Here is a 27050-nt window from a genome sequence, read left to right on the forward strand (position 1 = left end):
TGATATTTCTATCTTCTCTCTGAAAATTCAATGCTTGTAATTCTCACAGTTACTCCTCCCTAACCATCTTCTGACTACGCTCAATCAATATATATACAAATTATTCTTCAGAAATGACTGAGCCTCCTTAATGCTAAGATAGCATTTGTGGTTTAGTCTATGATTTGGTTGTGTTTAATCACAAAACTTCACTTGATGTAGCTAAAATGTAAAACGTAACATAATGCAACAAAGAAAGAACATTTATCTGTGAAGTAGAATGTAATTCATCACATTTTCAAGTGACAAAAAGATCAAAAACAGAATTGAGCTAACAAATCCTCCCTCAGTGTGCCTTCCTCACTGCCTGTTCCTCATGTGTAAGTAGTGAACGCTGTGTCTTGAAGACTGCTTGAAAACTCACCAGTGTATTTTTATACTGATGTGAGCAAGGATAAACTGGCAGTGGCAGAACCGACATCACCATACCCTACTGTTTTCAAATCCTATGGAAACATTTATCAGGTGTCCCTGCCTTCCTCAAAAAGGAGTTTAATCCAAAAAAGGATTAGGTACAATATGAATCATTAAAATAAAATCAATGTCAATAGAACTTGGACAACAAGTATCTCAGGCACTTCAAATTCTACTTTTGTTTTGTAGAGATATACTAAAATAAAATTGGATTTCAGAGCTATGAGTAAAACTATGAAAAATTCCAAGGATTAGAGATTGTATTTTTGGATACCAAAAGTCCTCTTATAGTAGTGATTCTTAAGAGCATGAAATCACACTTAAAAATAGAAAGCAAAAATGCTTTAAACATTAGCATTACTCAAGATTAGTAAGTCCATTAACTAATATCATAATATAAAACATTTACTGATGGTAACTATGTGCATTTTAAAAGGCAATTAGAACTTTTCATATGCTAATTTTATTAATCATCAGTAAATATAGTTGATGAAAATAAAATATAAAATATAAATAAAATATAAAATATAATTGCTTATTGTTATTAAAGAATCTGCACTTCACTGATTTATGTAATGATTCTTCATATAGTAAAAATTATCCAAAACATCACACAATGTATAAGGAAAAGATGAAGAAACACTTTTTCACAGAGATAGCTTATTAGTCACAAAATTAATAAAAAAAAACAAGTAGAAACAATATCATTTAAAATATATTTGATTTATTATATATTTTAATACTTTAGCTTAATAATTGGCCTTCTAGGAAAAATAAATCCAAATTTATAGAAATGATTACAGGGGCCTGCATTGTGGTACAGTGGATAAGCCACTGCCTGTGATGCCAACATCCCAAATGGGTCCTTATTGGTTGGGGTCCCAGCTACTCCACTTCTGATCCAGCTCCCTGCTAACACATCTGGAAAAGAGTGGAGGATGACCCAAGTACTTGGGCCCCTGCACCCATGTCATTGACCCCAGTAGAGTTCAAGGATCTTGACTTCAGCCTGGCCCAGACCCAGCCATTGAGACTATTTGGGGAGTGAATCAGAGGATGGAAGATCCCTTTCCCTCTCTCTTTGTCTCTCCCTCTTTCTGTAGCTCTGCCTTTCAAGTAAAGAAGTAAATCTTGAAGAAGAAGGAGAAGGAGGAGGAGAAAGGATTGCAAATAGCTTTAGCCATTTAAGAAACCATGCTGCCAATGGTAACAAATTTGAGAATCAAACATTTCTGATAAATGGGAATCCTACTAGCAATTAAACAACAAAGCGTGTTCTGTATATCTGAGCTCAGAAAAATAATCCCATCACTTGTTATCAATAGGGACAATCTCTTGAATGTTTCATAGTTTTTGTGTTGTAGACACACGTGACTGAGAGAAATCTTTGAATAAAGCATCCATTTGTAGTTCAGTAGCCCTGTAACTTTATAAGACAACTTTTTGGACTTAAGGAATGCATATTTAACACTGAAATTCAGGCATTTGAGTCTGAGCTTTATATAAGGTTTCCAATGCAATGAAGTGCACTAAGGTAGAATCAGGTCTGAGTCGTAACAATGTCACAGACTTTTAATTTGGGGCAAGTCATTAAATTAACCTTGAAGTTGATTTTATCATCTGTAAAATGAGAAGTTATTTAGATCTCATGTTTTAGGAGTTTCCACATCAGTTAAATGTCTGAAGTTGTTTCATAAATTAGCCTTAATCACAATTATAAATTACTTTCTATAAAATGTCTGTTTTGTGGCAGGTAATAAACTAGTCTTTGCATGCAGTAGCTTAATCCTCACAGCAGAGCTATCTGCATTTCAGAGAGATGGAAACAGCAGTTCAGGGAGGCTAATTTGCCCAAAGTCACACAACTAATAATAAAAACAGGAACTGGGATTCCAGCTGAGTGCTCTGCCCTGCCTTCACGCCAACTCATACATTCTGGTTTCTAGCCAACGAATGACAGAATATTCAATCATTAGAGCCACATGTCAAGGCTTAAAATAATTGTTCAACTATCACATACTGGCATTCCAAAAGTTTTCTATTTGAACCGTAAGCACCAGCAGTTCAGTAAGGACACTTCCATTACTTACAGCTGTTCCAAGGATATGAGGCCTTTAAATGTTTGCTTATCTAGTGCATGAATTTCATTCTTGTATAGGTACCTGAAAAACATACAAAATTTCATTAAATTACAAATTGGTATAGATATTGCACGTCTTAAATGGGGACTTAGAAAAATTAAGTGTGGACCTAACATGCTTAAGGGATGTTGAAAGATTCTCTAAAAATATATGGAAACTGTGATGTCATTTAAATATGTTCAATTGCCTGGTAAGAGTGTTCCAAGGATCTGATCAAATTCTCAAAGGGATCTTTAGTCTAAAAACATTAAGAAACTCATAGCAATTATGAAGAAATTGTGACCACTGCATACTGAGTAGTAATTTCTCTAAGAAAACGAAAGTTAGGCTGGGAAGGACATTTTACAATTCAATATGACACTGACTGTATTCAACAGGGAATTACATTTGCAAAGTCTATGAGCGTAAGAATCATCCTATGGGGATAAAATATCTTAACAGTGCCATAAGATTACTTCGGCTCTGCAGTGATTTTTAAAAATCTACAGGAAGGGATACTGTGAATGGATTGACAAATATGATGGTACCTCTAAGCTTACCAATGGAAACAATGTGTGTGACATATGAGCATTGCCTGTATAATTTTTTGACCCAGGATGGCAAGATTATTTCATCTCTGATCTTTGGGAACAGCATGAAAATGAACCCTGGGTGTGTTCTATTTGTGTCTCTCCGAGTTTGAGGCCATCAGAATTCCTGAAATTTCTGTAATGTGCCTTTTCATGTTGTGGGTATACCAGAATCACCTGGTGATTTGTCACAAACACCCACTCCAGGGACTGGCTTTGGGTACGGCTGCTAAGGCACTAGTTAAGACATCAACATCCCACATCAAAGAGCCTTGGTTCAATTCCCACTCAAGCTCCTGACTCCAGCTTCCTGCCAACACAGACCCTGGGGGGCACTGGTGATGGCTCATGTGGTGATGGCTCCTGTCACCCATGTGGGAGACCAGTATTGGATTTCTGACTCCCAGCCTAGCCATTGCTGGCATTTGGGGAATGTAATGAACCAGTGGATGGACGCTCTCACTCTCTCTCACTCGCCCTCCCAAAATAAATATTATCTAGCCTTCCATATCCTTTATTTATAATAATAATAACATACAATAAGTAAATAATATGGAATATATAATAAAAATATATAAAGAAAGAAAGAATAAAAATATCTCCTTGAGATCCCACCCACAAACCTCCTCACTCACAAACTGACTGGGGTGGACAGGGACTAGGAAACCACAGTTTAACAAGCTGTCTGGGTGATTCTAAGCCTGCCCCTTTGTAGCCCTCACTGGCTTGGAAACCACAGAAATCACCCTTCTGACAGAACATGAAGAGAGGACTGTCCTTCCAAAGCCTGTTTAGTGAAGCTTGAGATGGTCCCAACTAGCATTCTCTCCCACAGATGAGAGCTCCAGTAAGTGTCTCAGACACTAGTGACCACCATGGATCAGTGTCCAACCGGAAGTTTTCCTCAGAATGATCTGGCACTGCAGAGGATCTGGTGAACTTCCTTTGGCCGAACTTCAGTCAGGCCTCTGAACCTTCTCCTAGGTCCATGTGCTAACTTCTTTGCAAAATCCAGTTTAGCAATAATTGTCCCCTATCCCCCATACCTGATCACTCTTGTATCCAGTGAAACTCATTCCCTACCCTTGGTAGCTGACCACCTTGTTCCTTCAGCAGGAACCTTCAGGAGGTTGGTTCACCCAGCATTTTCCTTGGAATTGATGTCTCCTTGTGGTAGTTTTCCATCCTCTGATTCCTACTCTTTGGCCTAAAGCCCCACTTTTCTTTGGTGTATTCAGAAAGGACTCTGTTCTGAACTGGAGCCCCGTTTCCTCTACAGCAAGACCACTGCATAAAATTTGTGTTCACTGCTTGAACTTCTGTTGAGCTCTTATTGTCTTTGACAGATTGTGATATGACCCAAAGCCACAAAAATATAGCTGCATGTTAGGGTTTTCCAGAAAGTTTTTTTTTAATAGGTTGTAAGGAGCCTTAAGCTGTGGTCTCAAAAGTCACAGTGACTCACCTGTGGGTGTGCATGAGTCACTGTGAATCAGGACTAAGTCTAAGGCATCATTCTGGGCTCCTCCTCAGGCCTCAGAACAAGGTCTGGGTCTCTGCCTCCACAAATTCTGATTTAAAAAGGTGTCCTGATTTTGAAATAAGCATTGGAAATCCTCAAAATGCTGTAGGTGATGATAATATGCAGGGATATTGAAAACCATTGTTCTGGGGTGCACATCAAGTCAACATGATTTTGAAGATGCATCGCAGAGGATTCAGTTATAGCTCCATGACAAGGACCCTCAAACGTTAAAATGATGAAGAGCCATGTCACTTTCACAGTATTCTATATTGAAGTCTAGAGAAGCTGACTCAGCTTCTACAGAGGAGTATTTAAAACAAGTAATAGACTTTTGTTGTTATTATCAATTTTAAATAATGATAAGTTGTTTCATAAAATAAGATAAAGTGATCCAGTTATTCATGGAGGATTCTCAAAACTTATAACTGAAAACTGGGGCCAGTGCTGTGGCACAGTAGGTTAATCCTCTGCCTGTGGTGCTGGCATCCCATATGGGTGCCAGTTCAAGTCCTGGCAGCTCATCATCCAATGCAGCTCTTTGCTATGGCCTAGGAGAGCAGTAGAAGATGGCCTGAGTCCTTGGGCCCCTGCACCCACAGTGGAGACCAGGAAGAAGCACCTGGCTCCTGGCTTCGGATTAGCACAGCTTCGGCATTGTAGCCATTTGGGAGTAAACCAGCGGATGCAGACATTTCTCTCTGTGTCTCCCTCTCACTGTCCGTAACTCTACCTCTCAAATAAATAATAAATAAAACCTTAAAACAAACTGAAAATTACCCATCATCACATGAGAGATCTTTAAGAAGTCCACAGAAATGTGTATAGATTGCAAGTTTGTTGCACCAATATATAGTTATCTTTTAATTCACTTCCATGAACATTTTGAAATGATGTCATATTTTGCCTCTGATATACAGAATCATTTTAAAGTCCTATAAAAATAATAAAGTAAAAATGACCAAATAATAGGGGGATAAAATTAGAATAGAATATGTATGGTAAGATCTGCACATATTGATTGCATCAACAGAGTTTGAATTCAAGATGTACTGCCACATGTGTGAATATCTGCAGGAAAAATTCTGGGATGATGGTAACCAGCTGAATGCAACTATTTCCACATAATCCTTGAAAGTCATCCAGCTCAACAAGAAGAAAAACCATCAGCCACAATGTGAGTTGTGACATAATCTGGAGACAGAGTCATATTAGTTACACGAGTAACTTCAATTTCCATTCAAATGGGAGAAGCACTACGAGCAGCAAAGTAAACTCCAGAGTCCCCTCTGCAGCAACTTCTGCTGGGGTCTCATAGATGAAGAGAATACGGTAGGCGCTGGACAGAAATGGAGCAGGGAAAGGTGAGGTACTACCCAAAGGAGCACCTCTCTGAGACAGGCTCCTGGCTCCTGGAGAATTCAAAGAAAGAGACTTGAATGAATAGGGGGAGGCACTTTACCAGCATGAGGTATCTTACAGAAGATTGGTATTAAAGAGAAAGAAGAAATCAAGAAACCAACATTGCGATAAACTAATACCAAGATGATTATTATGTACCAAGTTTAATTACTGTGAGAAAAGTTATCTATAAATATTAAAAAGAGAAATCAAGAAAAATCAACCTGATACTGTATTTAAATTTAAAATAAAAATATAAAATCACAGTTTTAAAAGTACTTCTTAACAATTTCATTTACAGGAACATAATAAAAGAATAAACCAACTAGGAATAAACTTAACCAATGCAGTGAAAAACTTGTACACTGAAGATTACAAACTGTTACTGTAAGAAATTAAATACAAGTAAATGATTATCCATCCCATGGTCATAAGACTTAATATTGTTAAAATGCCAATATTATCCAAAATGATCTACAGATGTAATGCATCCCCTATAAATAGAAATAGAAAACCCAATCCTAAAATTCATATGTCATGTGAAAAGACTCCAAATAATCAAAACAATCTTGATAAAGAACAAAGTTGGAGATTTCACACTACCTGATTTCAAAACTTATTACAAATGTGTATTAAGCCAAACAGCGTGGTATTCGCATAAAGACAAATATACAATCAATGGAATAAATAGAGCAGTGGACTAAAATAGCACAAAAATGAGCCATTACGTGCATAGTCAAGGGCGCCAAAAATGTAAAATGGGAAAAGGACAAACTGCAACAAATTGTTGGGAAAACTGGACATCCACATGGAAAAGAATGACGTTGGAACGTTATCTTACTCTATGTACAAAATTAACTCAAAGTGGATCAAAGATATAAATATAAGACTTCAAACTGTACAAAATCTTGGAAGTAAACATGAGATGAAACCTTCAAGACATTTATTTTGGCAGTTGTTTCTTGGCTATAACACCAAAGCAAAGGCAACAAAAGTAAAATAGATAAAGCTTATACCAAAATTAAGAATTTATGTGCATTAATGTGGGTGTTGGCATAGCTGTTAAGATGTCACTTGGAACATTCACATTTCATATCAGAGGTTCTGGGTTTGAGTCAGCCTCCACTCCCCAATGCCAGCTTCCTACTGATAGAGATGGCACAGGCGCATGGGAGATCTTGATTGGATTCCACTCCTAGTTTGATTTGGCACAGTCCCAGCTACTGAAGATGGCTGGAGAGTAAACTAGAAGATTGCTGATCTCTATTATCTGTCTCTCTCTGTTTCTGTCTCTCAGTCTTTTAGATAAAGAATAAACTACGTTTTTAAAGGAAATGCTTTCTGTGCATCAAAAACATAATCAATTAAGTGAAAAGATGGACTACACAATAGGAGAAAATATTTGCAGTTGATATATCTAATAGAGTTAATATGTAAAAGGAACTGTAACTCAGCAACAAAGAGCAACCCAATTAAAAAAAAAAAAAAAGCCAACAGGGCCAAAGCTGTGGCATAGTGGCTAAAGCCACCACCTGCAGTGCTGGTATCTCATATGGACACCGATTCAAGTCTTGGCTGCTCCACTTCCGATCTAGCTCTCTACTATGGCATGAGAAAACAGTAGAAGATGGCCCAAGTCCTTGGGTTCCTGCACCCCTGTGGGAGACCTGAAAGAAGCTCTTGGCTCCTAGCTTTGGATCAGCTCAGCCCTGGTTGTTGCAGCCATCTGGAGAGTGAACCAGCAGATGGAAGACCTCTTGCTATCTCTCTGCTTCTGCCTCTCTGTAACTTTGCCTTTCAAATAAATAAATAAATATTTTTTAAAAATAGCCAAATAATTTCAGTAGAGATTTCTTCAGGGAGTATACAAAAGTGACTGATAAGAGTATGAAAAGATATTCAACATAACTCACCAATAATTAATAAATTGCAAAATGAGGTCATGAGATATCATCTCATACATTATAGTATGGCTATTTTAAAAAAATGATAAGTGTTTGCAAGGATATGGGGCAAGTAGGAATCTTTGTACACTTTTGGTAGGAACATAAGGTGATGTATTCACTATGAAAAACAGGAGGGCTCATTGAAAACTACAAAGAGAACTACCTCATGATATAGCAATTCCACTTCAGGCATATATAGGAAAAGAATTGAAAGCGTGATGTAGAAGAGACATTTCCATATCTATGTTCCTACCAGCACTATTTACACAGCCAAAAGGTGGAAGTACTCCAAGTCTCCCTTAATGGAGGAATGGATAAGCAGAATGGAGTATAAACAAACAGTAGAATAGTATTCAGCCTTCTGGCACATGGTATAACATGAATAAACCTGTAAAGTATGAAGTGAATAAAATTAGCCAGTCACAATAAGACAAATACTGTGAACTTCTACTTACATGTGTGTCACCAGTACTCAAATTCACATTAACAGAAATGAGAATGTCGGCTGCCAGGCTCTTTGGGAAGAGGAAAATGCAGAGCTATTTTTTAATGAGCACAGAACTTCAGTTTTGAAAACTTACTGAGTTCTGGAGACCAATTAAACTACAGTGCAAATATACTGAATACTACTAGACCATACATTTAGAAATGGTTAAGGTGGTATATTTTATATTACATGTTTTTACCACAATTGATTTTTTTTAATTTAAAAGATGTAAAAAATATTCAAAATTGTATAACATATCTGTGTTCTAAATAAAGAAAAATTATACCCAAAACATTGATGGTGATGGCAGATCCAGGGTTTTGCATGATTTTATTTTTGTGATTTTCTGCATTTTTCAAAATTTTCTAAGACAACTATATATTAATATATTGCTTATTTGTTTTTACAATATGAGTGAGAATTTGTATTACTTCGGGCTGCTGTGATGGTGCAGAGGTTAAACCACTGCTTGTGACACATACGTTCTATATCAGAGTGCCACTTCAAATCCGTGCTAATATGCCTTGGAAATCAGAAGAAGGCCCATATACTTGGACCACTGATGCCCACATATGAGACCAGGACAGAGTTCCAGGCTCTTGGTTTCCACCTGGCCCAGCCTTGGCCTTTATGGCCATTCATGAAGTGAACCAGCAGGTGAAGGACCTCTCTTTGCCTCTCTGTTACTATTTCAAATGAATAAATAAATCCTTAAAAATTGTATTACATTGTAATATATGTAAATTAAAAAATAAATCAAGTTCATTTATATTCTGTTTGCCCTGAGAGTAATGGTGCTTTAAAATTTTTGTTTTATATTTTGGGTTATTCATAGCATGAAATGTTATGTTATTTGACCATAATAACAGAAGATTTAGCCAATTTATTCTTTGTCTTGCATGCTTCGTTGAATTTCTTTAGCTAACTAAAGATCCTTTTCCTACGTCCAGAAAGATAAATATGTGAACTTTGTAACTCCAATAGTAATTTTTGATAATGGAACACAGAAAATAGATATCAAATGTTCAACTTTTGAGTCTCAAAAATCCAGCCTAGATTTTACAGTAAAATGTTGAGAAACACTTGCTGAGATAATGTGTTAACTTCTTCACCCCACCTTTCAAGAGTAGATTAAGGAACGTATGCAGTTGTCTTAATCAGCTCAGGCTGATTTAAAAAATAATTCTGTCCTCTAAAAGATTTGAAAGGACACCTGCTATTCAGATTTTATTTTTAAAACATTGTTTTTCACTGGAAACCAAGCTCTTTGAAGGAATGGCTATTTCTGGATCCTAGGCAATAGGAGTATATAATATACATGCCCCATGTTACAGAACACACTCGAGTGTGATAAGATCTTGTCAAAAGTGACCCAAATGGTAGAGTTAGAAACATACCAGGGGATTCCAGTTCAATCCCATCAAGGTGGCATGTACCAATGCCATCTCACTAGTCCAAGTGATCAATTTCAGCTCACAATTGATCATAATGAAAGGACTAAGAGTCAAAGGGAGCACATAAACAAGTCTAGTACCTGCTAACACTAACCGATAGAATAAATAAAGGGGAGAGTGATCCAACATGGGAAGTGAGATACTCAGCAGACTCATAGAATGGCAGATGTCCTAAATAGCACTCTGGCCTCAGAATCAGCCCTAAAGGCATTCGGATCTGGCTGAAAAGCCCATGAGAGTATTTCAGGCATGGAAAGCCAAGACACTCTGGCAAAAGATCTCTGCGAGTGAGATCACAGTGGAAAGAACAGGTCATCAAAGAAGGAGGTACCTTTCTCTGAAGGGAGGAGAGAACCTCCACTTTGACTATGACCTTGTCTAAACAAGATAAGAGTCGGAGAACTCAGAGGGCTTCCATAGCTTGGAAACTCATGACTGGAGCATAGGGAGATTACTGATGCCATAGACAGGAGTGTCAATTGGTAAAGTCAACAACAGGAGTCACTGTGCACTTACTCCTCATGTAGGATCTCTGTCCTTAATGTGCTGTACATTGAGACTTAATGCTATAACGAGTACTCAAACAATATATTTCACTTTGTGTTTCTATGGGGGTGCAAACTGTTGAAATCTTTACTTAATGCGTACTAAACTGATCTTCTGTAAAAAAAAAAAAAAAAAGAAAGAAAGAAATTATCAATTCCCAACTTGACTCTCACTGGGATTAAACATGACAATAGGTCTGATCTGATTTCATCATCATTTAAAAAAATCATCTATTATTTTTCACTTTATGTTTCTGTGTGGGACAAACTGTTGAAATCCTTACTTAATGTATACTAAGCTGATCTTCTGTATATTAAGATAATCGGAAATGAATCTTGATGTGAATGGAAGAGGAGAGGGAGTGGGAAAGGGGAGGGTTGTGGGTGGGAGGGACGGTATGGGGGGGAAGCCATTGTAATCCATAAGTCGTACTTTGGAAATTTATATTCATTAAATAAAAGTTAAAAAAAAAAGATCTTGTCAAAAGGACAAAGGAGTTGGCTTGAAAGGGCCCCCACTAGCTGTATTTTGAACTCTATGAGGATGAGCAGCAATGATGATGGAACTGTTTATAAAACATTGAACTTGAAAATTCCATGAGTCCAAAGAGAGAAGAGAAGAAAACAGAAAGACAGAGGTACATGTGGTGGGGGGGTGGGAAGGGATCTCTTTTCAGAAGATTGTCAGTTAATAAAAATATACAGTGACAAAATTTAAAAATTATAATTTTGCAAGCTACATAAAATAGACAAGGTTATTCCATGATGGATGAAATCATGAGTGAAATTTTGTACATAAGAAAGTAATTATCTTTGTATATTACAAGCCATGTGGTTATCACTTATTAATCTCAGGAGATTCTTTGTTGCTTCTTTGGAATTTCCTGGATAAGTAATCATGTCTTCTGCCAGTAACAGTGGCTTCATTTCTTTCTTTACAATCTGTTGTTTCCTGATTTCATCAGCTAGAACTTCCTGTAAAATAATGACTTACGGAAGGGAAGTGGGGATATCCTTACTTGTCTCTAATCTTAATGAGAAAGCAATGATTTCTCACATTAAGTATGATGATAGTCATAGGTAGATTTTGGTTGATGTTCTTAATCAAATTGAGAAAGTTACCCTTCCTCCATGTTTTCTCAAAGTCAAGTATTAGATTTTGTCCAAAGCTTCTTTTCTATCATCTGATATAATTGTGACTTTTCTTCTCTATCCTGTGACACATCCCATTCATTGATTCTTGAAATTCTAAACCACTCTTGCACATCCGGGATAAATTCTACAACTTTGGGATGTATAATTCTTTTTATACATTGTTAAATTTCATTAGCTTTTATTTTGTTGAAGATTTTTGTACACATGTTCCTGAGAGTAACTGGTCTATAGATACTGTTTTTAGTAGGTAATGTTGGACTGAGTAAATGAGAAAGTAGTCCTACTGACTCTGTTTCTCTGGGGGAGACTGTAGAGAATTAGTATCATTTTCCTTTCAATGTTTGGTAGAATGTACCAGTGAAATCATCTTTGCTCTGATGCTTTCAGTTTCGGAAGGTTATTAATCATTGATTAAAACTGTTTAAAAGATATGGGTCTATCTAGATTATTTTTCCCTTGGGTGAGTTTGATAGGTTATGTCTTTCAAGAAATCTGTTTTCTTTTTCCAGTCATCAGTTGATGGACATATGGGTTGACTCCATATCTTAGCTATAGTAAATTGAGCTGCAATGAACATGGAGGTACAGATAACACTTACATATGCTTATTTTATTTCCCTTGGGTAAATTTCCAGGTGTGGGATTGCTGGGTCATATGGTAGATCTATTTTCAGATTTTTGAAGTATTTCCATTCTGTCTTCAACAATGGCTGCACCAATTTATATTCCCACCAAAAGTAGAATAGGGTACCTTTTCCCCCACATCCTCACCAGCTTTAACTGTTTGTTGATTTCTGTATGAGAGCCATTCTAATTGGAGTGAGATAAAACCTCGTTGTGAGTTTGATTTGCAATTCCCTAATGGTATAGTAATCCTGAGAATTTTTTCACGTGTCTGTTGGTCATTTGGATTTCCACTCTTCAAAAATCCCTATTCATGTCCTTTACCCATCTCTTAACTGGATTGTTTATTTTGTTGTTGTTAAGTTTCTTGATCTCTTTACATATTCTGGTTATTAATCCTTTATCAGTTTCATAGTTTGCAAATATTTTCTCCCATTCTGTCGATTGCCTCTTCATTTTGCTGAGTGTTTTTTTTTTTTAATAGTGCAAAAGCTTCTCAGCTGATATAAACTTATTTGTAAATTTTGGCTTTGAATGCCTGGATTTTTTCTTCTTGGATCTTTTCCAAGAAGTCTTTGCCTATGTCAATGTCTTAGGGAGTTTCCTCAATGTTCTCTAGTATTTTGAATGTATCAGGTCTTATATTTAAGTCATTCATACATTTGCATTTTTGAGTACATTGTTTTATAATGTGTATGGTAGGGGTCTTGTTTCATATTTCTGCACATGGAGATCCAGTTTTCCCAGCACCATTTGCTGAAGAGACTGCCCTTGTTCTAGGGATTGATTTCAGCTCCTTTGTTAAAGACAAGTTGGTTGCAGATGAACGGACTGATTTCTGGAGTTTCTCTTCTGTTCCATTGGCCTACATTCATGTTTTTGTGCCAGTACCAGGCTGTTTTGACTATAACTGCCCTTTAGTATTTCTTGAAATCTGATACTGTGATGCCTCCAATTTTGTTTTTGTTGTATAAGATTGCTTTAGCTATCTGGGGTTTCCTGTGTTTCCATATGAATTTTAGTATCATTTTTTCTAGACCTGAGAAAAATGGCATTGCTATTTTAATTGAGATAGCGTTCAATCAGTAAATCGCTTTAAGTAGTGTGGATACTTTGATTATATTAATTCTTCCAATCCAAAAACATGGAAGACGTTTCCATATTTTTTGTGTCTTCTTCTATTTCTTTCTTTAATGTTTTTTTAATTCTCATCCTAAAGATATTTGACTTCCTTGGTTAAATTTATTTATTTATTTAATTTTTGGTAGCTATTGTGAATGTGGTTGATCTTAGAAGTTCTTTCTAGGCCATGACATTGTCTGTTTATACAAAGGCTATTGATTTTCGTGTGTTGATTTTATATCCTGCCACTTTACCAAACACTTTTAGGAGTTCCAATAGTCTCTCAATGGAATCTTTTGGAATCCTTATATATAGAGTCATGTTATCTGCAAATAGGGATAATTTGACTTCCTCCTTTCCAATTTGTATCCTTTGGATTTCTTTTTCTTGCCTAAATGCTCTGGCTAAAACTTCCAGAACTATATTAGATAGCAATGATGAGAGTGGCATATTAGTCTGATTCCAGATCTTAGTAGGAATGCTTCCACCTTTTCCCCATTCAATTAGATGCTGGATGTGGGTTTGTCATAAACTACCTCGACTATACCGAGGAATGTTCCTTTTATACCCAATTTTCTTAAGGTTTTTATCATGAAAGAGTGTTGTATTGAGTCATTCCCTGCATCTATTGAGATAATCATATGGCTTTTATTCTTCAGTTCATTAACATGATGTATCACATTTAGTGATTTGCAAATGTTTAGCCATTCCTGCATACCAGGGATAAATCCCACTTGGTCAGTGTGAATGATCTTTCTGATGTGTTGTTTTATTCAATTAGCTAGCATTTTCTTGAGGATTTTTGCCTTTATATTCATCAGGGTTATTGGTCCATAGTCCTCTTTCTCTGTTGTTTCTTTTTCTGGTTTAGGAATTAGGGTGATGCTGGCTTCATAGAAGAAGTTTTATAGGATGCTGTCCCTTTCAACTGCTTTGAATAGCTTGAGAATAATTGAAGTTAGTTCTTTAAATGTCTGGTAGAATTTAGCAGTGAAGCCATGCAATCCTGGGCTTTTCTTTGTTAGAAGGGTCTTTATTATTGATTCAGTCCCTGTAAGTGGTCTGTTTAGGTTTTCTATGTCTTCATGACTCAATTTTGGTAGGTTGTATGTGTCCAGGAATCCATCCATTTCTTCTTGATTGATTTGTTGGCCTTTAGCTCTTTGTAGTATTTGCTGATGATTCTTTTTATTTCTGTGGTATCTGTTCTTACATTTCTTATTTCAGTTCTGATTCTATTGATTTATATCCTTTTAATATTTATGGCTCACTAGGGATGGCTCCATTTCTTTGGTAATATTAATAATTTGTTTTTTTCTCACCTTTTTCTTCATGAGCATGACTAGAATTTTACTTACTTTTTTAATCTCTTCAAAGAACCAATAATTTATTTTATCAATTTCTCTATGATTTTTTTCATTTTTATTTATTTATTCTCTTTTTAATTACTCTTCTTCTACTTGCTTTAGGTTTGTATTTCTTTACTTTTCTTATTTCTTAAGGAGGAAGCCTTGATTACTGATTTTATACTTTTCTTCCTTTGTAGTATTTGTATTCAACACTACAAAAATCTTTAAAAGCACTGCATTCACTGCATCACATAAATATGAGTAAGTTGTATTTTTATTCTCATTCCTTTCAAGATACTTTGAAATTTCTCTAGAGACTTGTTCTTTGATCCATGTGTTACCTTAAGTGTGCAGAATAATCTGCAGATATTTGAGATTCTTCCATTATTATTCAGTGAATAATTTCTTGTTTAGTTGCTTTATGGCTTGCAAACCTACTTTGCAGGATTCCATTCTTTTTAGATTTGTTGACACATGTTTGTGTCCAACAATATTGTCTAGAATTGTGAATACGCCATGTGTGCTTGACAAGCATGTGTATTTCTGCTCTTGTTGGATGGCTTATTTCACAAATGTCAAATAGATTCTGTTGATTGATGATGCTATTTAGTTCACCATTGTCCTCCCTGATTTTCTGCTTGCTGGATCTGCCCATTCCCAATGAGGAGTATCGATGTTTCCAATTGTAACAATGGAAGCATCCATTTCTTCTTGAAGTTCTATCAGATTTTGCCTCATATATTTTGATGTTCTACTCTTAAGTACATGCATATTAAATATTATCATGTCTTCAGGGCCAATGGTATGGCACAGTAGGTCAATCTTCGGCCTCTGGTGCTGGCATTTCATATGGGCGCCAGTTCTAGTCCCAGGTGCTCCTCTTCCAATCCAGCTCTCTGCTGTGGCCTGAAAAGCAGTAGAAGATGGCCCAAGTCCTTGGGCCGCTGCACCCACATTGGAGAACAGGAAGAAGCACCTGGCTCCTGGCTTTCGACCAGCACAGCTCCGGCCATTGCAGCCATTTGGGGAGTGAACCAACGGAAGGAAGGCCTTTCTCTCCATCTTTCCCTCTCACTGTCTGTAACTCTACCTCTCAAATAAATAAATAAAATATTTAACAAGATATTATGATGTCTTCTTGGAGACTAGACCCTGTCTTCATCTGTTTTGTCTGCCTATATAAAAAAATGTGAGATTGGAAAATTTATTTAAACCACAGAAATTTACTTCTTAGATTCCTGGAGGCCAGGAAGTCCAATATCTTGGAATCCACATCTGGCAAGAGCCTCATACTGCATCATGCCATGTCGGGAAACAAAAGGAAAAAAGGGCACACAAATGCATGTGAAGTGGGGAAAGGGATAAAACTCAGCCTTTTTTTTCAGGAGCACTTTCCCTCAATAAGTAACTCACTAACATGCAACAAGAGCATTAATACACTCCAACTGAATCACTTTGTGTGTAACGCTGCTAACTTATAGCAGAGAATTTCTAATATGCTCCTTCTTTCCCTTAGAATAATGTTAGCTTATCCATAAGATATCAAATTCACTGTTGCCATTGTTATTTTGAACAAACTCATATCTGATATATCAGTGAAGTGTAAGAAAAATAGCAGCAGGTTGCAGGTTAAGCCATTGCTTAACACTCTGCTTCTGATCCAACTTCCTGTTGATGTACCTTGAAAGGAACCATCATTTAAAAAATCATCTATTATTTTTCACTTTATGTTTGTGTGGGAGCAAACTGTTGAAATCTTTACTTAATGTATGCTAAACTGATCTTCTGTATATAAAGAGAATTGAAAGTGAATCCTCATGTGAATGGAAGGGGAGAGGGAGTGGGAAAGGGGAGGGATGCGGGTGGGAGAGAAGATATGGGGGGGAAGCCATTGTAATCCATAAGCTGTACTTTGGAAATTTATATTCATTAAATTAAAGTTAAAAAAAATTCATTTTTCAATTATCTTTATATACAAAAGATCAATTTAGTATACATTAAGTAAAGATTTCAACAGTTTTCACCCACACAGAACATAAAGTGTAAAATACTGTTTGAGTACTAGTTATAGCATTAATTCACATTGAACAACACATTAAGGACAGAGATCCTACATGAGGAGTAAGTACACAGTGACTCCTGTTGTTCACTTAACAAATTGATACTCTTGTTTATATCTTGTCAGTAATCTCCCTAGGCTCTTGTCATGAGTTGCCAAGGCTATGGAAACCTTTTGAGTTCGCTGACTTCGATCTTACTTAGACAAGGTCATAGTCAAAGTGGAGGTTCACTGCTCCCTTCAGAGAAAAGTCCCTCCTTCTTTGATGGCCCGTTCTTTCTACTGGGATCTCACTTGCAGAGATCTTTCATTTAGGTTTTGGGTTTTTGTTTGTTTGTTTTTGGTTTTGGTTTTTTGCCAGAGTGTCTTGGCTTTCCATGCCTAAAATACTCTCATGGGCTCTTCAGCCAGATCCCAATGCCTTAAGGGCTGATTCTGAGGCCAGAGTGCTGATAAACAAATATATCTTTAAGAAAAGAAGAAAGAAGAAAAAAAAGAAAAAAGAAAAAAGAAAAAATTACACTTTGCCTGTATTCTTTCTTTAGTGCTCTGCCTTCTTTATGTAAGTCTGAGTCTCTGACCTTTACCATGCCCTTGTCTCTGAAGAACTTTCCAAATATTTCATGCAAAGCAAGGCTATTAGTGGCAAATTCTTTCAATTTTTGTTTGTCAGAGAAAGTCATTATTTCTCCTTCTCTTGTACTGGAGAATACAGAATTACAGGTTTACAGGTCACTGGGTTTTTTTCTCTCAACATTTTAAATACCATTTCACTCTTGGTTCTTGCTTGCATGATTTGTGAAGCCTAACATGACCTGTATTATTTTTCAAGGAATTTTTTTGTCTTTTGATTTTCTTAAATCTGAATATGATATGCCTGGATGTAAATTTTTTGGTTGCTATTCTCTAAGCTTTCTGGATCTGTGTTTCTTGTGCATGATTATTTCTGGAAAATTCTCAGCCATTATTTCTTCAAATGCTTGTTCTGTTTCTTTCTCATTTTCTTCTCTTCTGGTATTTCCATTACACACATGAGGGTACTTCACAAAAGCCTTATGGAAACATACAATTCAAAGGGAGGTTTATCTTGGTACAAACAAAACAGTCTTAAATTCCATGTGTCTTTTCCATAATATGTATTTTGAGTCTTTCTTATAGTTGTAATTTCTCTGCTTACATTATCCACCTTTTCTTGAATGTCATTCACTTTTTTGACTAAACTTCTTACAATATTAGTCATGCAAACATTTAAGCCCCATAGTCTTAGGTTAAGGGTTAATGAATTGATGTTAGTGGTTGGAAATTGAGGGTGGAAGCCTGATCTAATCAGGATGTTTAAGAAATGAGCCTATAAGTGTTGAAACTTAACTGAAAAGTGATCCCTGTTAAAATTAAGAGTGGGAATAAGAGCCTCAGGTGATTACTGACGTCATAAATAAGAGTGTCAATTGTTAAATCAACAGCAGGAGTCCTGGTGCACTTACTCCCCATGTAGGACTTCTGTCTTTAATGTATTGTACTATGTGAATTAACAGTAAAACTAGTCTTCAAACAGTAATTTATACTTTGTGTGTCTGTGTGGGTGCAAACTGTTGAAATCTTTACTTAGTATTATCTAAGTGGATCTCATGTATATAAAGATAATTAAAAATGAATTTTAATGGGAGAGGAAGTAGGAGATTGGATGCTTTGTGGGTTGGAGGTTGGTTATGGGGGTAAAAACTGCTATAATCCAAAAGTTGTACTTTCAAAATTTCTATATATATTTTTTATTTTTTGCCAGGCAGAGTTAGACAGTGAGAGAGAGAGAGAGAGACAGAGGGAGAGTTACAGACAGTGAGAGAGAAACAGAGAGAAAGGTCTTCCTTTGCCATTGGTTCACTCCCCAAACGGCCGCTACAGCCGGCGCTGCACCGATCCGAAGCCAGGAGCCGTGTACTTCCTCCCGGTCTCCCATGTGGGTGCAGGGACCCAAGCACTTGGGCTATCCTCCACTGCCCTCCTGGGCTGCAGCAGAGAGCTGGACTGGAAGAGGAGCAACTGGGACTAGTACCCAGCACCCCAATGGGGACTAACCCGGGATGCCGGCGCCACAGGCTGAGGATTAGCCCAGTGAGCCACACGCTGCCCCAAAATTTATATTTATTAAATAAAAGTTTTCTTTAAAAATAAAATAAAAATATCAAGAAGGAAAAATAATGCAGAGTTGATATAAGCAGATATTTTTCAAAGGAAGATATACAAGTAGCCAACAGGCATATTTTTAAATGCCCAACATCACATATCATCAGAGAAATATAAGCCAATACCACAAATGAGATATCACTCAATACTATTAGAATAGTGAATACCAGGCCGGCGCCACTGCTCGATAGGCTAATCCTCCGCCTGCGGCACCGGCACCCCAGGTTCTAGTCCTGGTCAGGGCACTAGATTCTGTCCCGGTTGCTCCTCTTCCAGGCCAGCTCTCTGCTATGGCTCGGGAGTGCAGTGGAGGATGGCCCAAGTCCTTGGGCTCTGCACCCACATGGGAGACCAGGAGAAAGTACCTGACTCCTGGCTTTGGATCAGCGCGGTGCGCCGGCCTCAGCAGCCATTGGAGGGTGAACCAACGGTAAAGGAAGACCTTTCTCTCTGTCTCTCTCTCACTGTCCACTCTGCCTGTAAAAAAAAAATAAATTTGTGAATACCAGAAAAATAGAAGGGAAGTGGGGAGGATGTAGATAAGGGGGAACTGTTGCACACTGTTGGTGTGAAAGTAAATTATACAGCTATTGTGGAAACGAGGGTGCAGATTCCTCAAAAATTAAAAATAGACTATATGATCCAGCAAATGCACTAGTGGGGAAATGTATCCAAAGTAAATTAAATTGGTCTGCAAAAGACATCTGCATGCTCATGTTTAATGCAGTACTAATCACAGTTGCCAAGAAATGGAACCAACCTAGTGTCCACCAACTGATAAATGGATAAACAAAAGGTGGAACATACATACACGATGAAATTCTATTCAGCCAACAAAATAGGGAATCTTATTTTCTTGACATGGATGGATCTGGAATTTGTTATATTAAGTGAAATAAGCCAGGGACAAAGACAAGGACCACATGATCTTACTTACATTGGTTCTAAAAAATTTGAACTCATAGAAGTTGAGTTTAGAATTGTGGGTATTGGAGTCTGGGAAAAATAGAGGGGAGGAAGGATGAGGAAAGGTTGGTGGGTACTAATATACAATTGCATAAGAGAAAGGACTTATGCTATTATACAACAGGGTGAGTATATATATATATATACACACATATAATAGTATATAGTATATAATAGTATATAGTATATAATATATAGTATATATAGTATATAGTATATAATAGTATATGTTACATATACTATTATATGTTATATTATTTTATTATATAATAACATATACATATATGTAAAACTTGGAAGGAACATTTTTGAGTTTTCACTGTATAGAGATGATAAATGTTTGAGAAGAGAGGCAGGTAACCCTGATTTGAACATTACACATACAATGTGTAATGGTACCCCATAAACAGGTACAAATTTTACATATCTGCTTTTTTTAAAAAAGCATTTAACTAAAGTCTATGCCTTTTCATGATAAAAACTTAAAATACAAAGGACTATAGGGGAATCTTCAACGTGGAGAAGATTTTTTTACAAAACAATCCTACATCTAATTTACACTTAATGATTTAAGAGGTGAACCTTTCCCCCTAAGATAAGAAACTAGGCAGAAATGTCTATTTTCCCCACTCTTATTAAACATAGTCCTGGAAGATCTACCTACAGAAAAAGAATGATCAGGAAAAATATACACAGATTACAAAGAAATAAAAATATTACTGTTTATAGATGGTAGAATTTAGCAAATATTATCACAGAATTAAAAATTGAGACAAACAAGGTCACAGTATTCAAATACAAAATCAATTATATTACCAGTTTCTATCAACGAATATGTGTACACTAAATACTAAAAATATAATCACCCCAGATAATGAAATACCAACTTATAAATCTAACAAAACCTGTAGTGGATATTCATGCCCAAAACTAAAATATTCTGATTAGAAAAACAAAAATGATACAAATAAAAAGGGAGACATACCATATTCATGGATTAGAAATCTCAAAGAGTAAATATGTTGTTTAACCTGAATTAACATGAACATTTCAAACAGTTCTATCAAAATCTAAGCAAGAATTTTGTAGATGCAACCAAAATTATTTTACATTTTAATGAAAAGACAAAGGAACGAGAAGAGAAGAGAAGAGAAGAGAAGAGAAGAGAAGAGAAGAGAAGAGAAGAAAGGTGTACCCCAGCTACAAGACACATTGTGTAGCTGCATCAACCAAGTTTCTATAGCAAAAGGGTAGGCTCTTTCTAGATAACGAAATTGAACACAGAGCCCAGAAACAAATGCATGAAATACGGTCAACTTAATTTTGACATAGGTATAAAGGCAATTCAATGGTAGAAAGAAAGTCTTTTCAAAAAAAAGTGTTGAGTCAATTGTACATTCATGCCAAAAAGAATGAACCTTCATTTAGGCTTCACACAGTAAATAAAAATAAACTCTAAGTGAACCACAAAATTAAATATAAAATTCAGAATTATAAATCACTTAGGAAAAACATTAGGAGAAAATCTTTGGATGTATAGCTAGACAAAGAATGGTGAGATTTGACACCAAAAGCTCAGTCCCTTAATGGAAACTTGATAAATTGGACTTCATCAAAATGAAAATACTTGTTCTTCAAAAGATTTGGTTAAGAAAATGAAAAACAAGCTACAAACTCTGACAAAATATTCAAAAATCAAGTATCTGAAAAAGACTAATCTCTGTAATATGTAAATTCTCAAAACTTATGGTATTAAAAGACAACAATCTATTTAGAAAATAGGCAAAAAACATGCATAGACATAAACAGAAAAGGAAACACAGATGGCAAATAACCACATGGAAAATGTTCCACATCATTAGCTACTGAGGGAATATAAACGTAAACCAAGTGAGACATTACTATGCATGTATCTGAATGGTTAATATAAAAATATAGCAACAATGAAAAATATTGGCAAAGAGGAAGAGAAATTTAAGAGAATATAAATTGCTACTTGTGGGAATATTAAATGACACAGCTATTCTGAAAAACAATTTGGCAGTTTCTTTAAAAACTAAATGTGTAACTTGTATAATCATTTAATTTTTCCTGAAAACAAAAAATTTTGTTTACACAAAATCTGTATGCATGTTTTTATTCTTAATAGTGAGAAACTGGAAATAACGCAGGGCTTCAGTAGGTGAATGGATAAACAAACTGTGTTTTATCCATACCATGAAATTCAACTCCACAATCAAAAGCAATAAACTGTTGATATGACAAAAGTTGGATGAATCTCCACAGAATTATCCTGAGTGACAAAAACAATCCAAATGGTTATATGAAAAGTGTTTTTGTTTATGTAGCAGTAGTAAAATCACAAAATTATGGAAGTGGAAAATGACTTAATGGTTGCCAGGGTTTGAAAAGAGGACAGCACACAGAGAAGTGGTCATGGTCATAAAAGGTCAACATGAATGATCTTGGGTAATGAAAATGTCCTGTGCCTTGATGGTGTTGATACCAAAATTCTCATCATTCATTGTATTATAGTTTTGATTTTCTTACTGTTGGTGGAAACTGGATAAATAGATTGTATCTCTATGTGTATTATTTCTTACAATGGCATTGAATCTATAACTATCTCAAAATAATAAGTTTTATTTGCAGAGAGAGAGAAAGACAGAGACAGACAGAGACAGAGAGAATGGAGACCAGCATTGTGCAGTAGCAAGCAAAGTTACTGTCTGCAGTGCTCACAGCCCATATGATGCCTGTTCGAGTCCCATCTGCTCCACTTCCAATCCAGCTCTCTGCTATGGCCTGGGAAGGCAGTGGAGAATGACCCAAGTCCTTGTGCCCCTGCACCTACAAGGGAGACCCTGAGGAAGCTCTGGGTTCCTAACTTTGGATAAGCACGGCTCTAGCCGGTGCGGTCATTTGGGGAGTGAACCAGCAGCAAGAAGACTCTCTCTCTGTCTCTCTGTAACTCTTTCAAATAAATAAATAAATCTTTAAAAAATAAAAAGATATGGAATGAATAAGTAACTGAAATCATCCTCCTTATAACATTAAGTCCAAATTCTCTCCTTTGGAATTTACCAAGGTTAATTCTAGTTGTCTTTACATACAAATCTAATTTCTCCACACACCTATCCATCAAACTTTTGAATATAATGGTCTGCCAAAGTGTCCAATGTACAGAAATAAAATACAATTAGGCCGGCGCCCGCGGCTCAGTAGGCTAATCCTCCGCCTTGCAGCACCGGCACACCGGGTTCTAGTCCTGGTCGGGGCGCCGGATTCTGTCCCGGTAGCCCCTCTTCCAGGCAAGCTCTCTGCTGTGGCCCGGGAGTGCAGTGGAGGATGGCCCAAGTGCTTGGGCCCTGCACCCCATGGGAGACCAGGATAAGTACCTGGCTCCTGCCTTCGGAAAGGCACAGTGCGCCAGCCACGGCGGCCATTGGAGGGTGAACCAACTGCAAAGGAAGACCTTTCTCTCTGTCTCTCTCACTGTCCACTCTGCCTGTCAAAAAAAAAAAAAAATACAATTAATTTCAATCATCATTTATATAACAATTCTGAGTAGCAGTATCTAAACATTTCCTAGAAATATAGTAATTAGACATTTCCTGGAAGAAAGAAGCCATTAGTAATAATTTTTATCACAAGTAAGCTTATTGATTACAGAAAGGAGAAAATAACAGTTATATGACAAAATAAAACACTGAAATCAGAGAGAGAAAATGACAAACAATGTTTCACTTCTGGTTGAGGAAATCTAGACAAGCTCCCTTGAGGATGTGAATAATTGGCTGTTCATGAAATAGATTTATAATAAGAGGCAAACCCCACGGACATTCTTTTGCATAATTAGCAAGTATACAACTCAAAGCAATGCTGGGCCCATTCCTCTCTCCCTTTTCTCAAACCTACAAAGGGTTCTCTCACCATGGACCTTTCCCTGGTGAGTAAATGACAGGCAGAAGGAATTGATTAGAGCATGGTCTCAAGCAGCATAAAACCAAGGAAAGGCGGAAAGGGCAGAGGAAATCTCTGGAGAGAGAATTCCTGTTGCCTTGGCTCACTTTGGCTAGCAAAACAGCACAGCTGACCCCACTCATCTGTAAGGTTAGGTTTGTGTCGCCAGATGGCTGCATGATTGCATATACACAAGGAAAAAAAATTGAAATCAGTTATCTCTGAGAAATTTGTGAAAGCATCCATCAGACATCAAAGTGTTTGAATCAAAACATCCATGTTCAACAAGGATATTTAGCTTCTTTTCTCTTTCCTGGTAATGTCTTTGTCTGGCTTTGATATCAGGATAATGCTGGTTTACTAAAATGAGATTGAAAAGATTCCCTCCTCTCTGATTTTTTTGAAGTGTTTCAGAAGGACTGATATTAGTTCTTTAAATGTTTCCAGAAGGGCCAGTACTGTGTTGTAGCAGGCTAAGCTGCCATCTGCAGTACCAGCATCCCATATGGGTGCTGGTTCAAGTCCTGGTGGCTCCACTTCTGATCCCTCTCTCTCTCTCTCTGTCCCTCTCTGTCCCTCTCTGTCCCTCTCTCTCCCTCTCTCTCCCTCTCTCTCCCTCTTTCCCTCTCTCCCTCTCTCCTTCTCTCCCCCTCTCCCTCTGCCTCCCCAGCCCCGCCATTCCTTCTCCCTCTTCCTCTCTCTCTGTAATTCTGACCTCCAAATAAATAATTAAATCTTTTAAAAAATAAATAAATAATTGATAAGCCATCAAGTCAAATATTTTCTTTGATGAAAAACATTTTATTGTTGATTCAATCTCATTACTCATTAGCTTGTTTATATTTTCTATTTCTTCCTTGTTCATCCATTTCTTCTAGGCTACCCAATTTGCTGAGGTACAGTTATTTGTAGTCATCTCTTAAGGTTCTATGTGTATCTGTGGTGGTAGTAGTTATGGCTCCTCTCCTCAGATTTCCTGAACTTTATCCTGGAAATCACTAATTCTAAATGTATGGTACACTGTAATCTCTCATAAAATATTAAGATAGGAAAATGAACAAATAATGCCCATCTTTTGTATCAGTCTATAGATTTCACAAGAATAAGATTCATATTTTTTTGCTCATCACAACATAGCCAGAATCTAGTATAGTACTCATGGCAGATGCTTGTTACATGATTATTGAATGGATGGATGGATGGATGAATAGAAGGATGAATAAATAGATGTTACATAGGTGAATCGTTGGATTCTTGGGTGGTTAGATGGGTGGATGGATACTTGAACAAATAAACAGATGGATGAAAACTGAAATTTCCTAGTCAAAATATTGTGTCAGGGGTAGGCATTTGGTGTAGCAGTTAAGACACCCCTTAAGATGCCTGCATCTCACAGCCAAGTGCCTGGATTTGAGTTTGGGCTCTATTCCCTATTCTAGCTTACTACTAGTGCTCTGAGAGGCAGCAGGTGATGGCTCAAATAGTTGATTCCCTGTCACCCAATATGAAAGACCTGCAATGACTTCCTGGTTCCTGGCTTTAGCCTGTGCTACCCCTCTGATGAAGGCATCTGGGATTTGGAGAGTGAGTCAGTAGATGGAAGAAGATTTGAGATCTCTCTCTCTCTCTCTCCGTGTGTGTGTGTGTGTGTGTGTGTGTGTGACCAGGAGAAGCACCTGGCTCCTGCCTTCGGGTCAGCGCGGTGCACCGGCCTCAGCGCACCGGCCGCAGCGGCCACTGGAGGGTAAACCAATGGAAAAGGAAGACCTTTCTCTCTGTCTCTCTCACTGTTCACTCTGCCTATCAAAAAAATTAAAAAAAAGAAAATACATAAAAAATTAAAATATGCATATGCCAGCAAAGTGTTTATATATCAAGATTATCGAATAGTATTATTTAAATCGCATTCTAGTTAATTTTCACAAAGAAAAATGTTGCAAACATAGAGAGAAAAGAGAGGCTGGATGACTGGACCAAATAGGATTTCTCAGAGGGCATTACATTGGTTCCTCAATGTGATTTTTGCCCAAAAAAGCTGAAGACATAAGTGAAGTAGAATCTTGTATTGAGGTTAATGGAATTTACTGTCTCCCAAAAGTAATGGCAAGCTCATGAAGGACTCTGAGAAGAATGGAATGATTGTTTCTTTGTTTTGCAAAGATGACTGATTACCCTTTAGTGATTTAGAGGAGGAAAGACTTGGACAGAGAAATGAGATTTTGTAATAATAACAGTGATGAATAATAAGGGTTAAAGATAAGGCCCAGTGAGGGTGGGTATGAATGGACTAGGGACAGATGAATAACATTAATGTGGAACCTATGAGATTTGACAATTAAGTAGATGCAGTGGGAAAAGAAATGGGGAGAGGTCAATACAATGTTTAGATATTTAGTTTGGTGGCTGTAGTTCTGACATCATTTTCCCAAACAAGATCTATGCTTGAAGGGAAAATAAGGAGCAAGTTTTGAGGGAAAATGATAATGAGCTACATTTGTCATGTTAAATTTGAATTCCTGTGGGACATGTCAGTGGAAATATTGAGTAAGCAATCTGCTGTATGTGGACTTGGAAACGTAAAAGAAATTTGGGCTGGAAATAAAGATCTGAGAGCCAGCAGCATCTAGATAATGACTAATTCCATGGAAACAGATATGTTCAAACAGAGAGATGTGCAAAGTGTGAAAAAGAACAGACTGTGGGAAAGCACTATTTCTGAAGGAGTCTGAAGAGTAAAAACAGCAAAGTAAATCATGGTATGTGGTACCAATAACACCAAACAGATCAAAAGGCTGAGTGGTAAACAAGGAAACCTTGAGACCCAATTACATAGGGGACAGAAAGGAATGGTTTCAATATGTCTAGCTGGTGTGGCCTTTGTCAAAGGACTTTCAGTGGAGTGGCAGGAATGGAGGTTTGCTTGGAGTGAGTAGAAGTAGACAAGAGGTAGATACATGGAGTCAGAGAATTTGGCAACCAAATTCTCCACCATTATTTGGGTCTTGTCAACCTCATCAGGTTCATTTCTTATCCTGCTCCACTCAGGTCCTACCATCCAGTCATTAGAAGATATTTGCTTTTACACAAACAAAAAAAGCTATTCTTACCATT

At 36.9% G+C, this 27050-nt stretch overlaps 1 protein-coding gene across 3 annotated transcripts in view; it reads right to left on the bottom strand.

Annotated features, from left to right (window-relative positions):
• Window positions 1-27050, bottom strand: part of PXDNL (peroxidasin like) — a 516369-nt gene that overhangs the window by 237920 nt on the left and 251399 nt on the right. For all 3 annotated transcript variants that reach the window (XM_002710472.6, XM_089335219.1, XM_089335220.1), the window contains exon 4: window positions 2544-2615. In XM_002710472.6, coding sequence (XP_002710518.4) covers window positions 2544-2615 — 72 coding nt within the window. The remainder of the gene's footprint in view (window positions 1-2543; window positions 2616-27050) is intronic.

The sequence above is a fragment of the Oryctolagus cuniculus genome, chromosome 6, assembly GCF_051225735.1.
Source record: "Oryctolagus cuniculus isolate XC-2025 breed Fujian yellow rabbit chromosome 6, ASM5122573v1, whole genome shotgun sequence".
NCBI lineage: Eukaryota > Metazoa > Chordata > Mammalia > Lagomorpha > Leporidae > Oryctolagus > Oryctolagus cuniculus.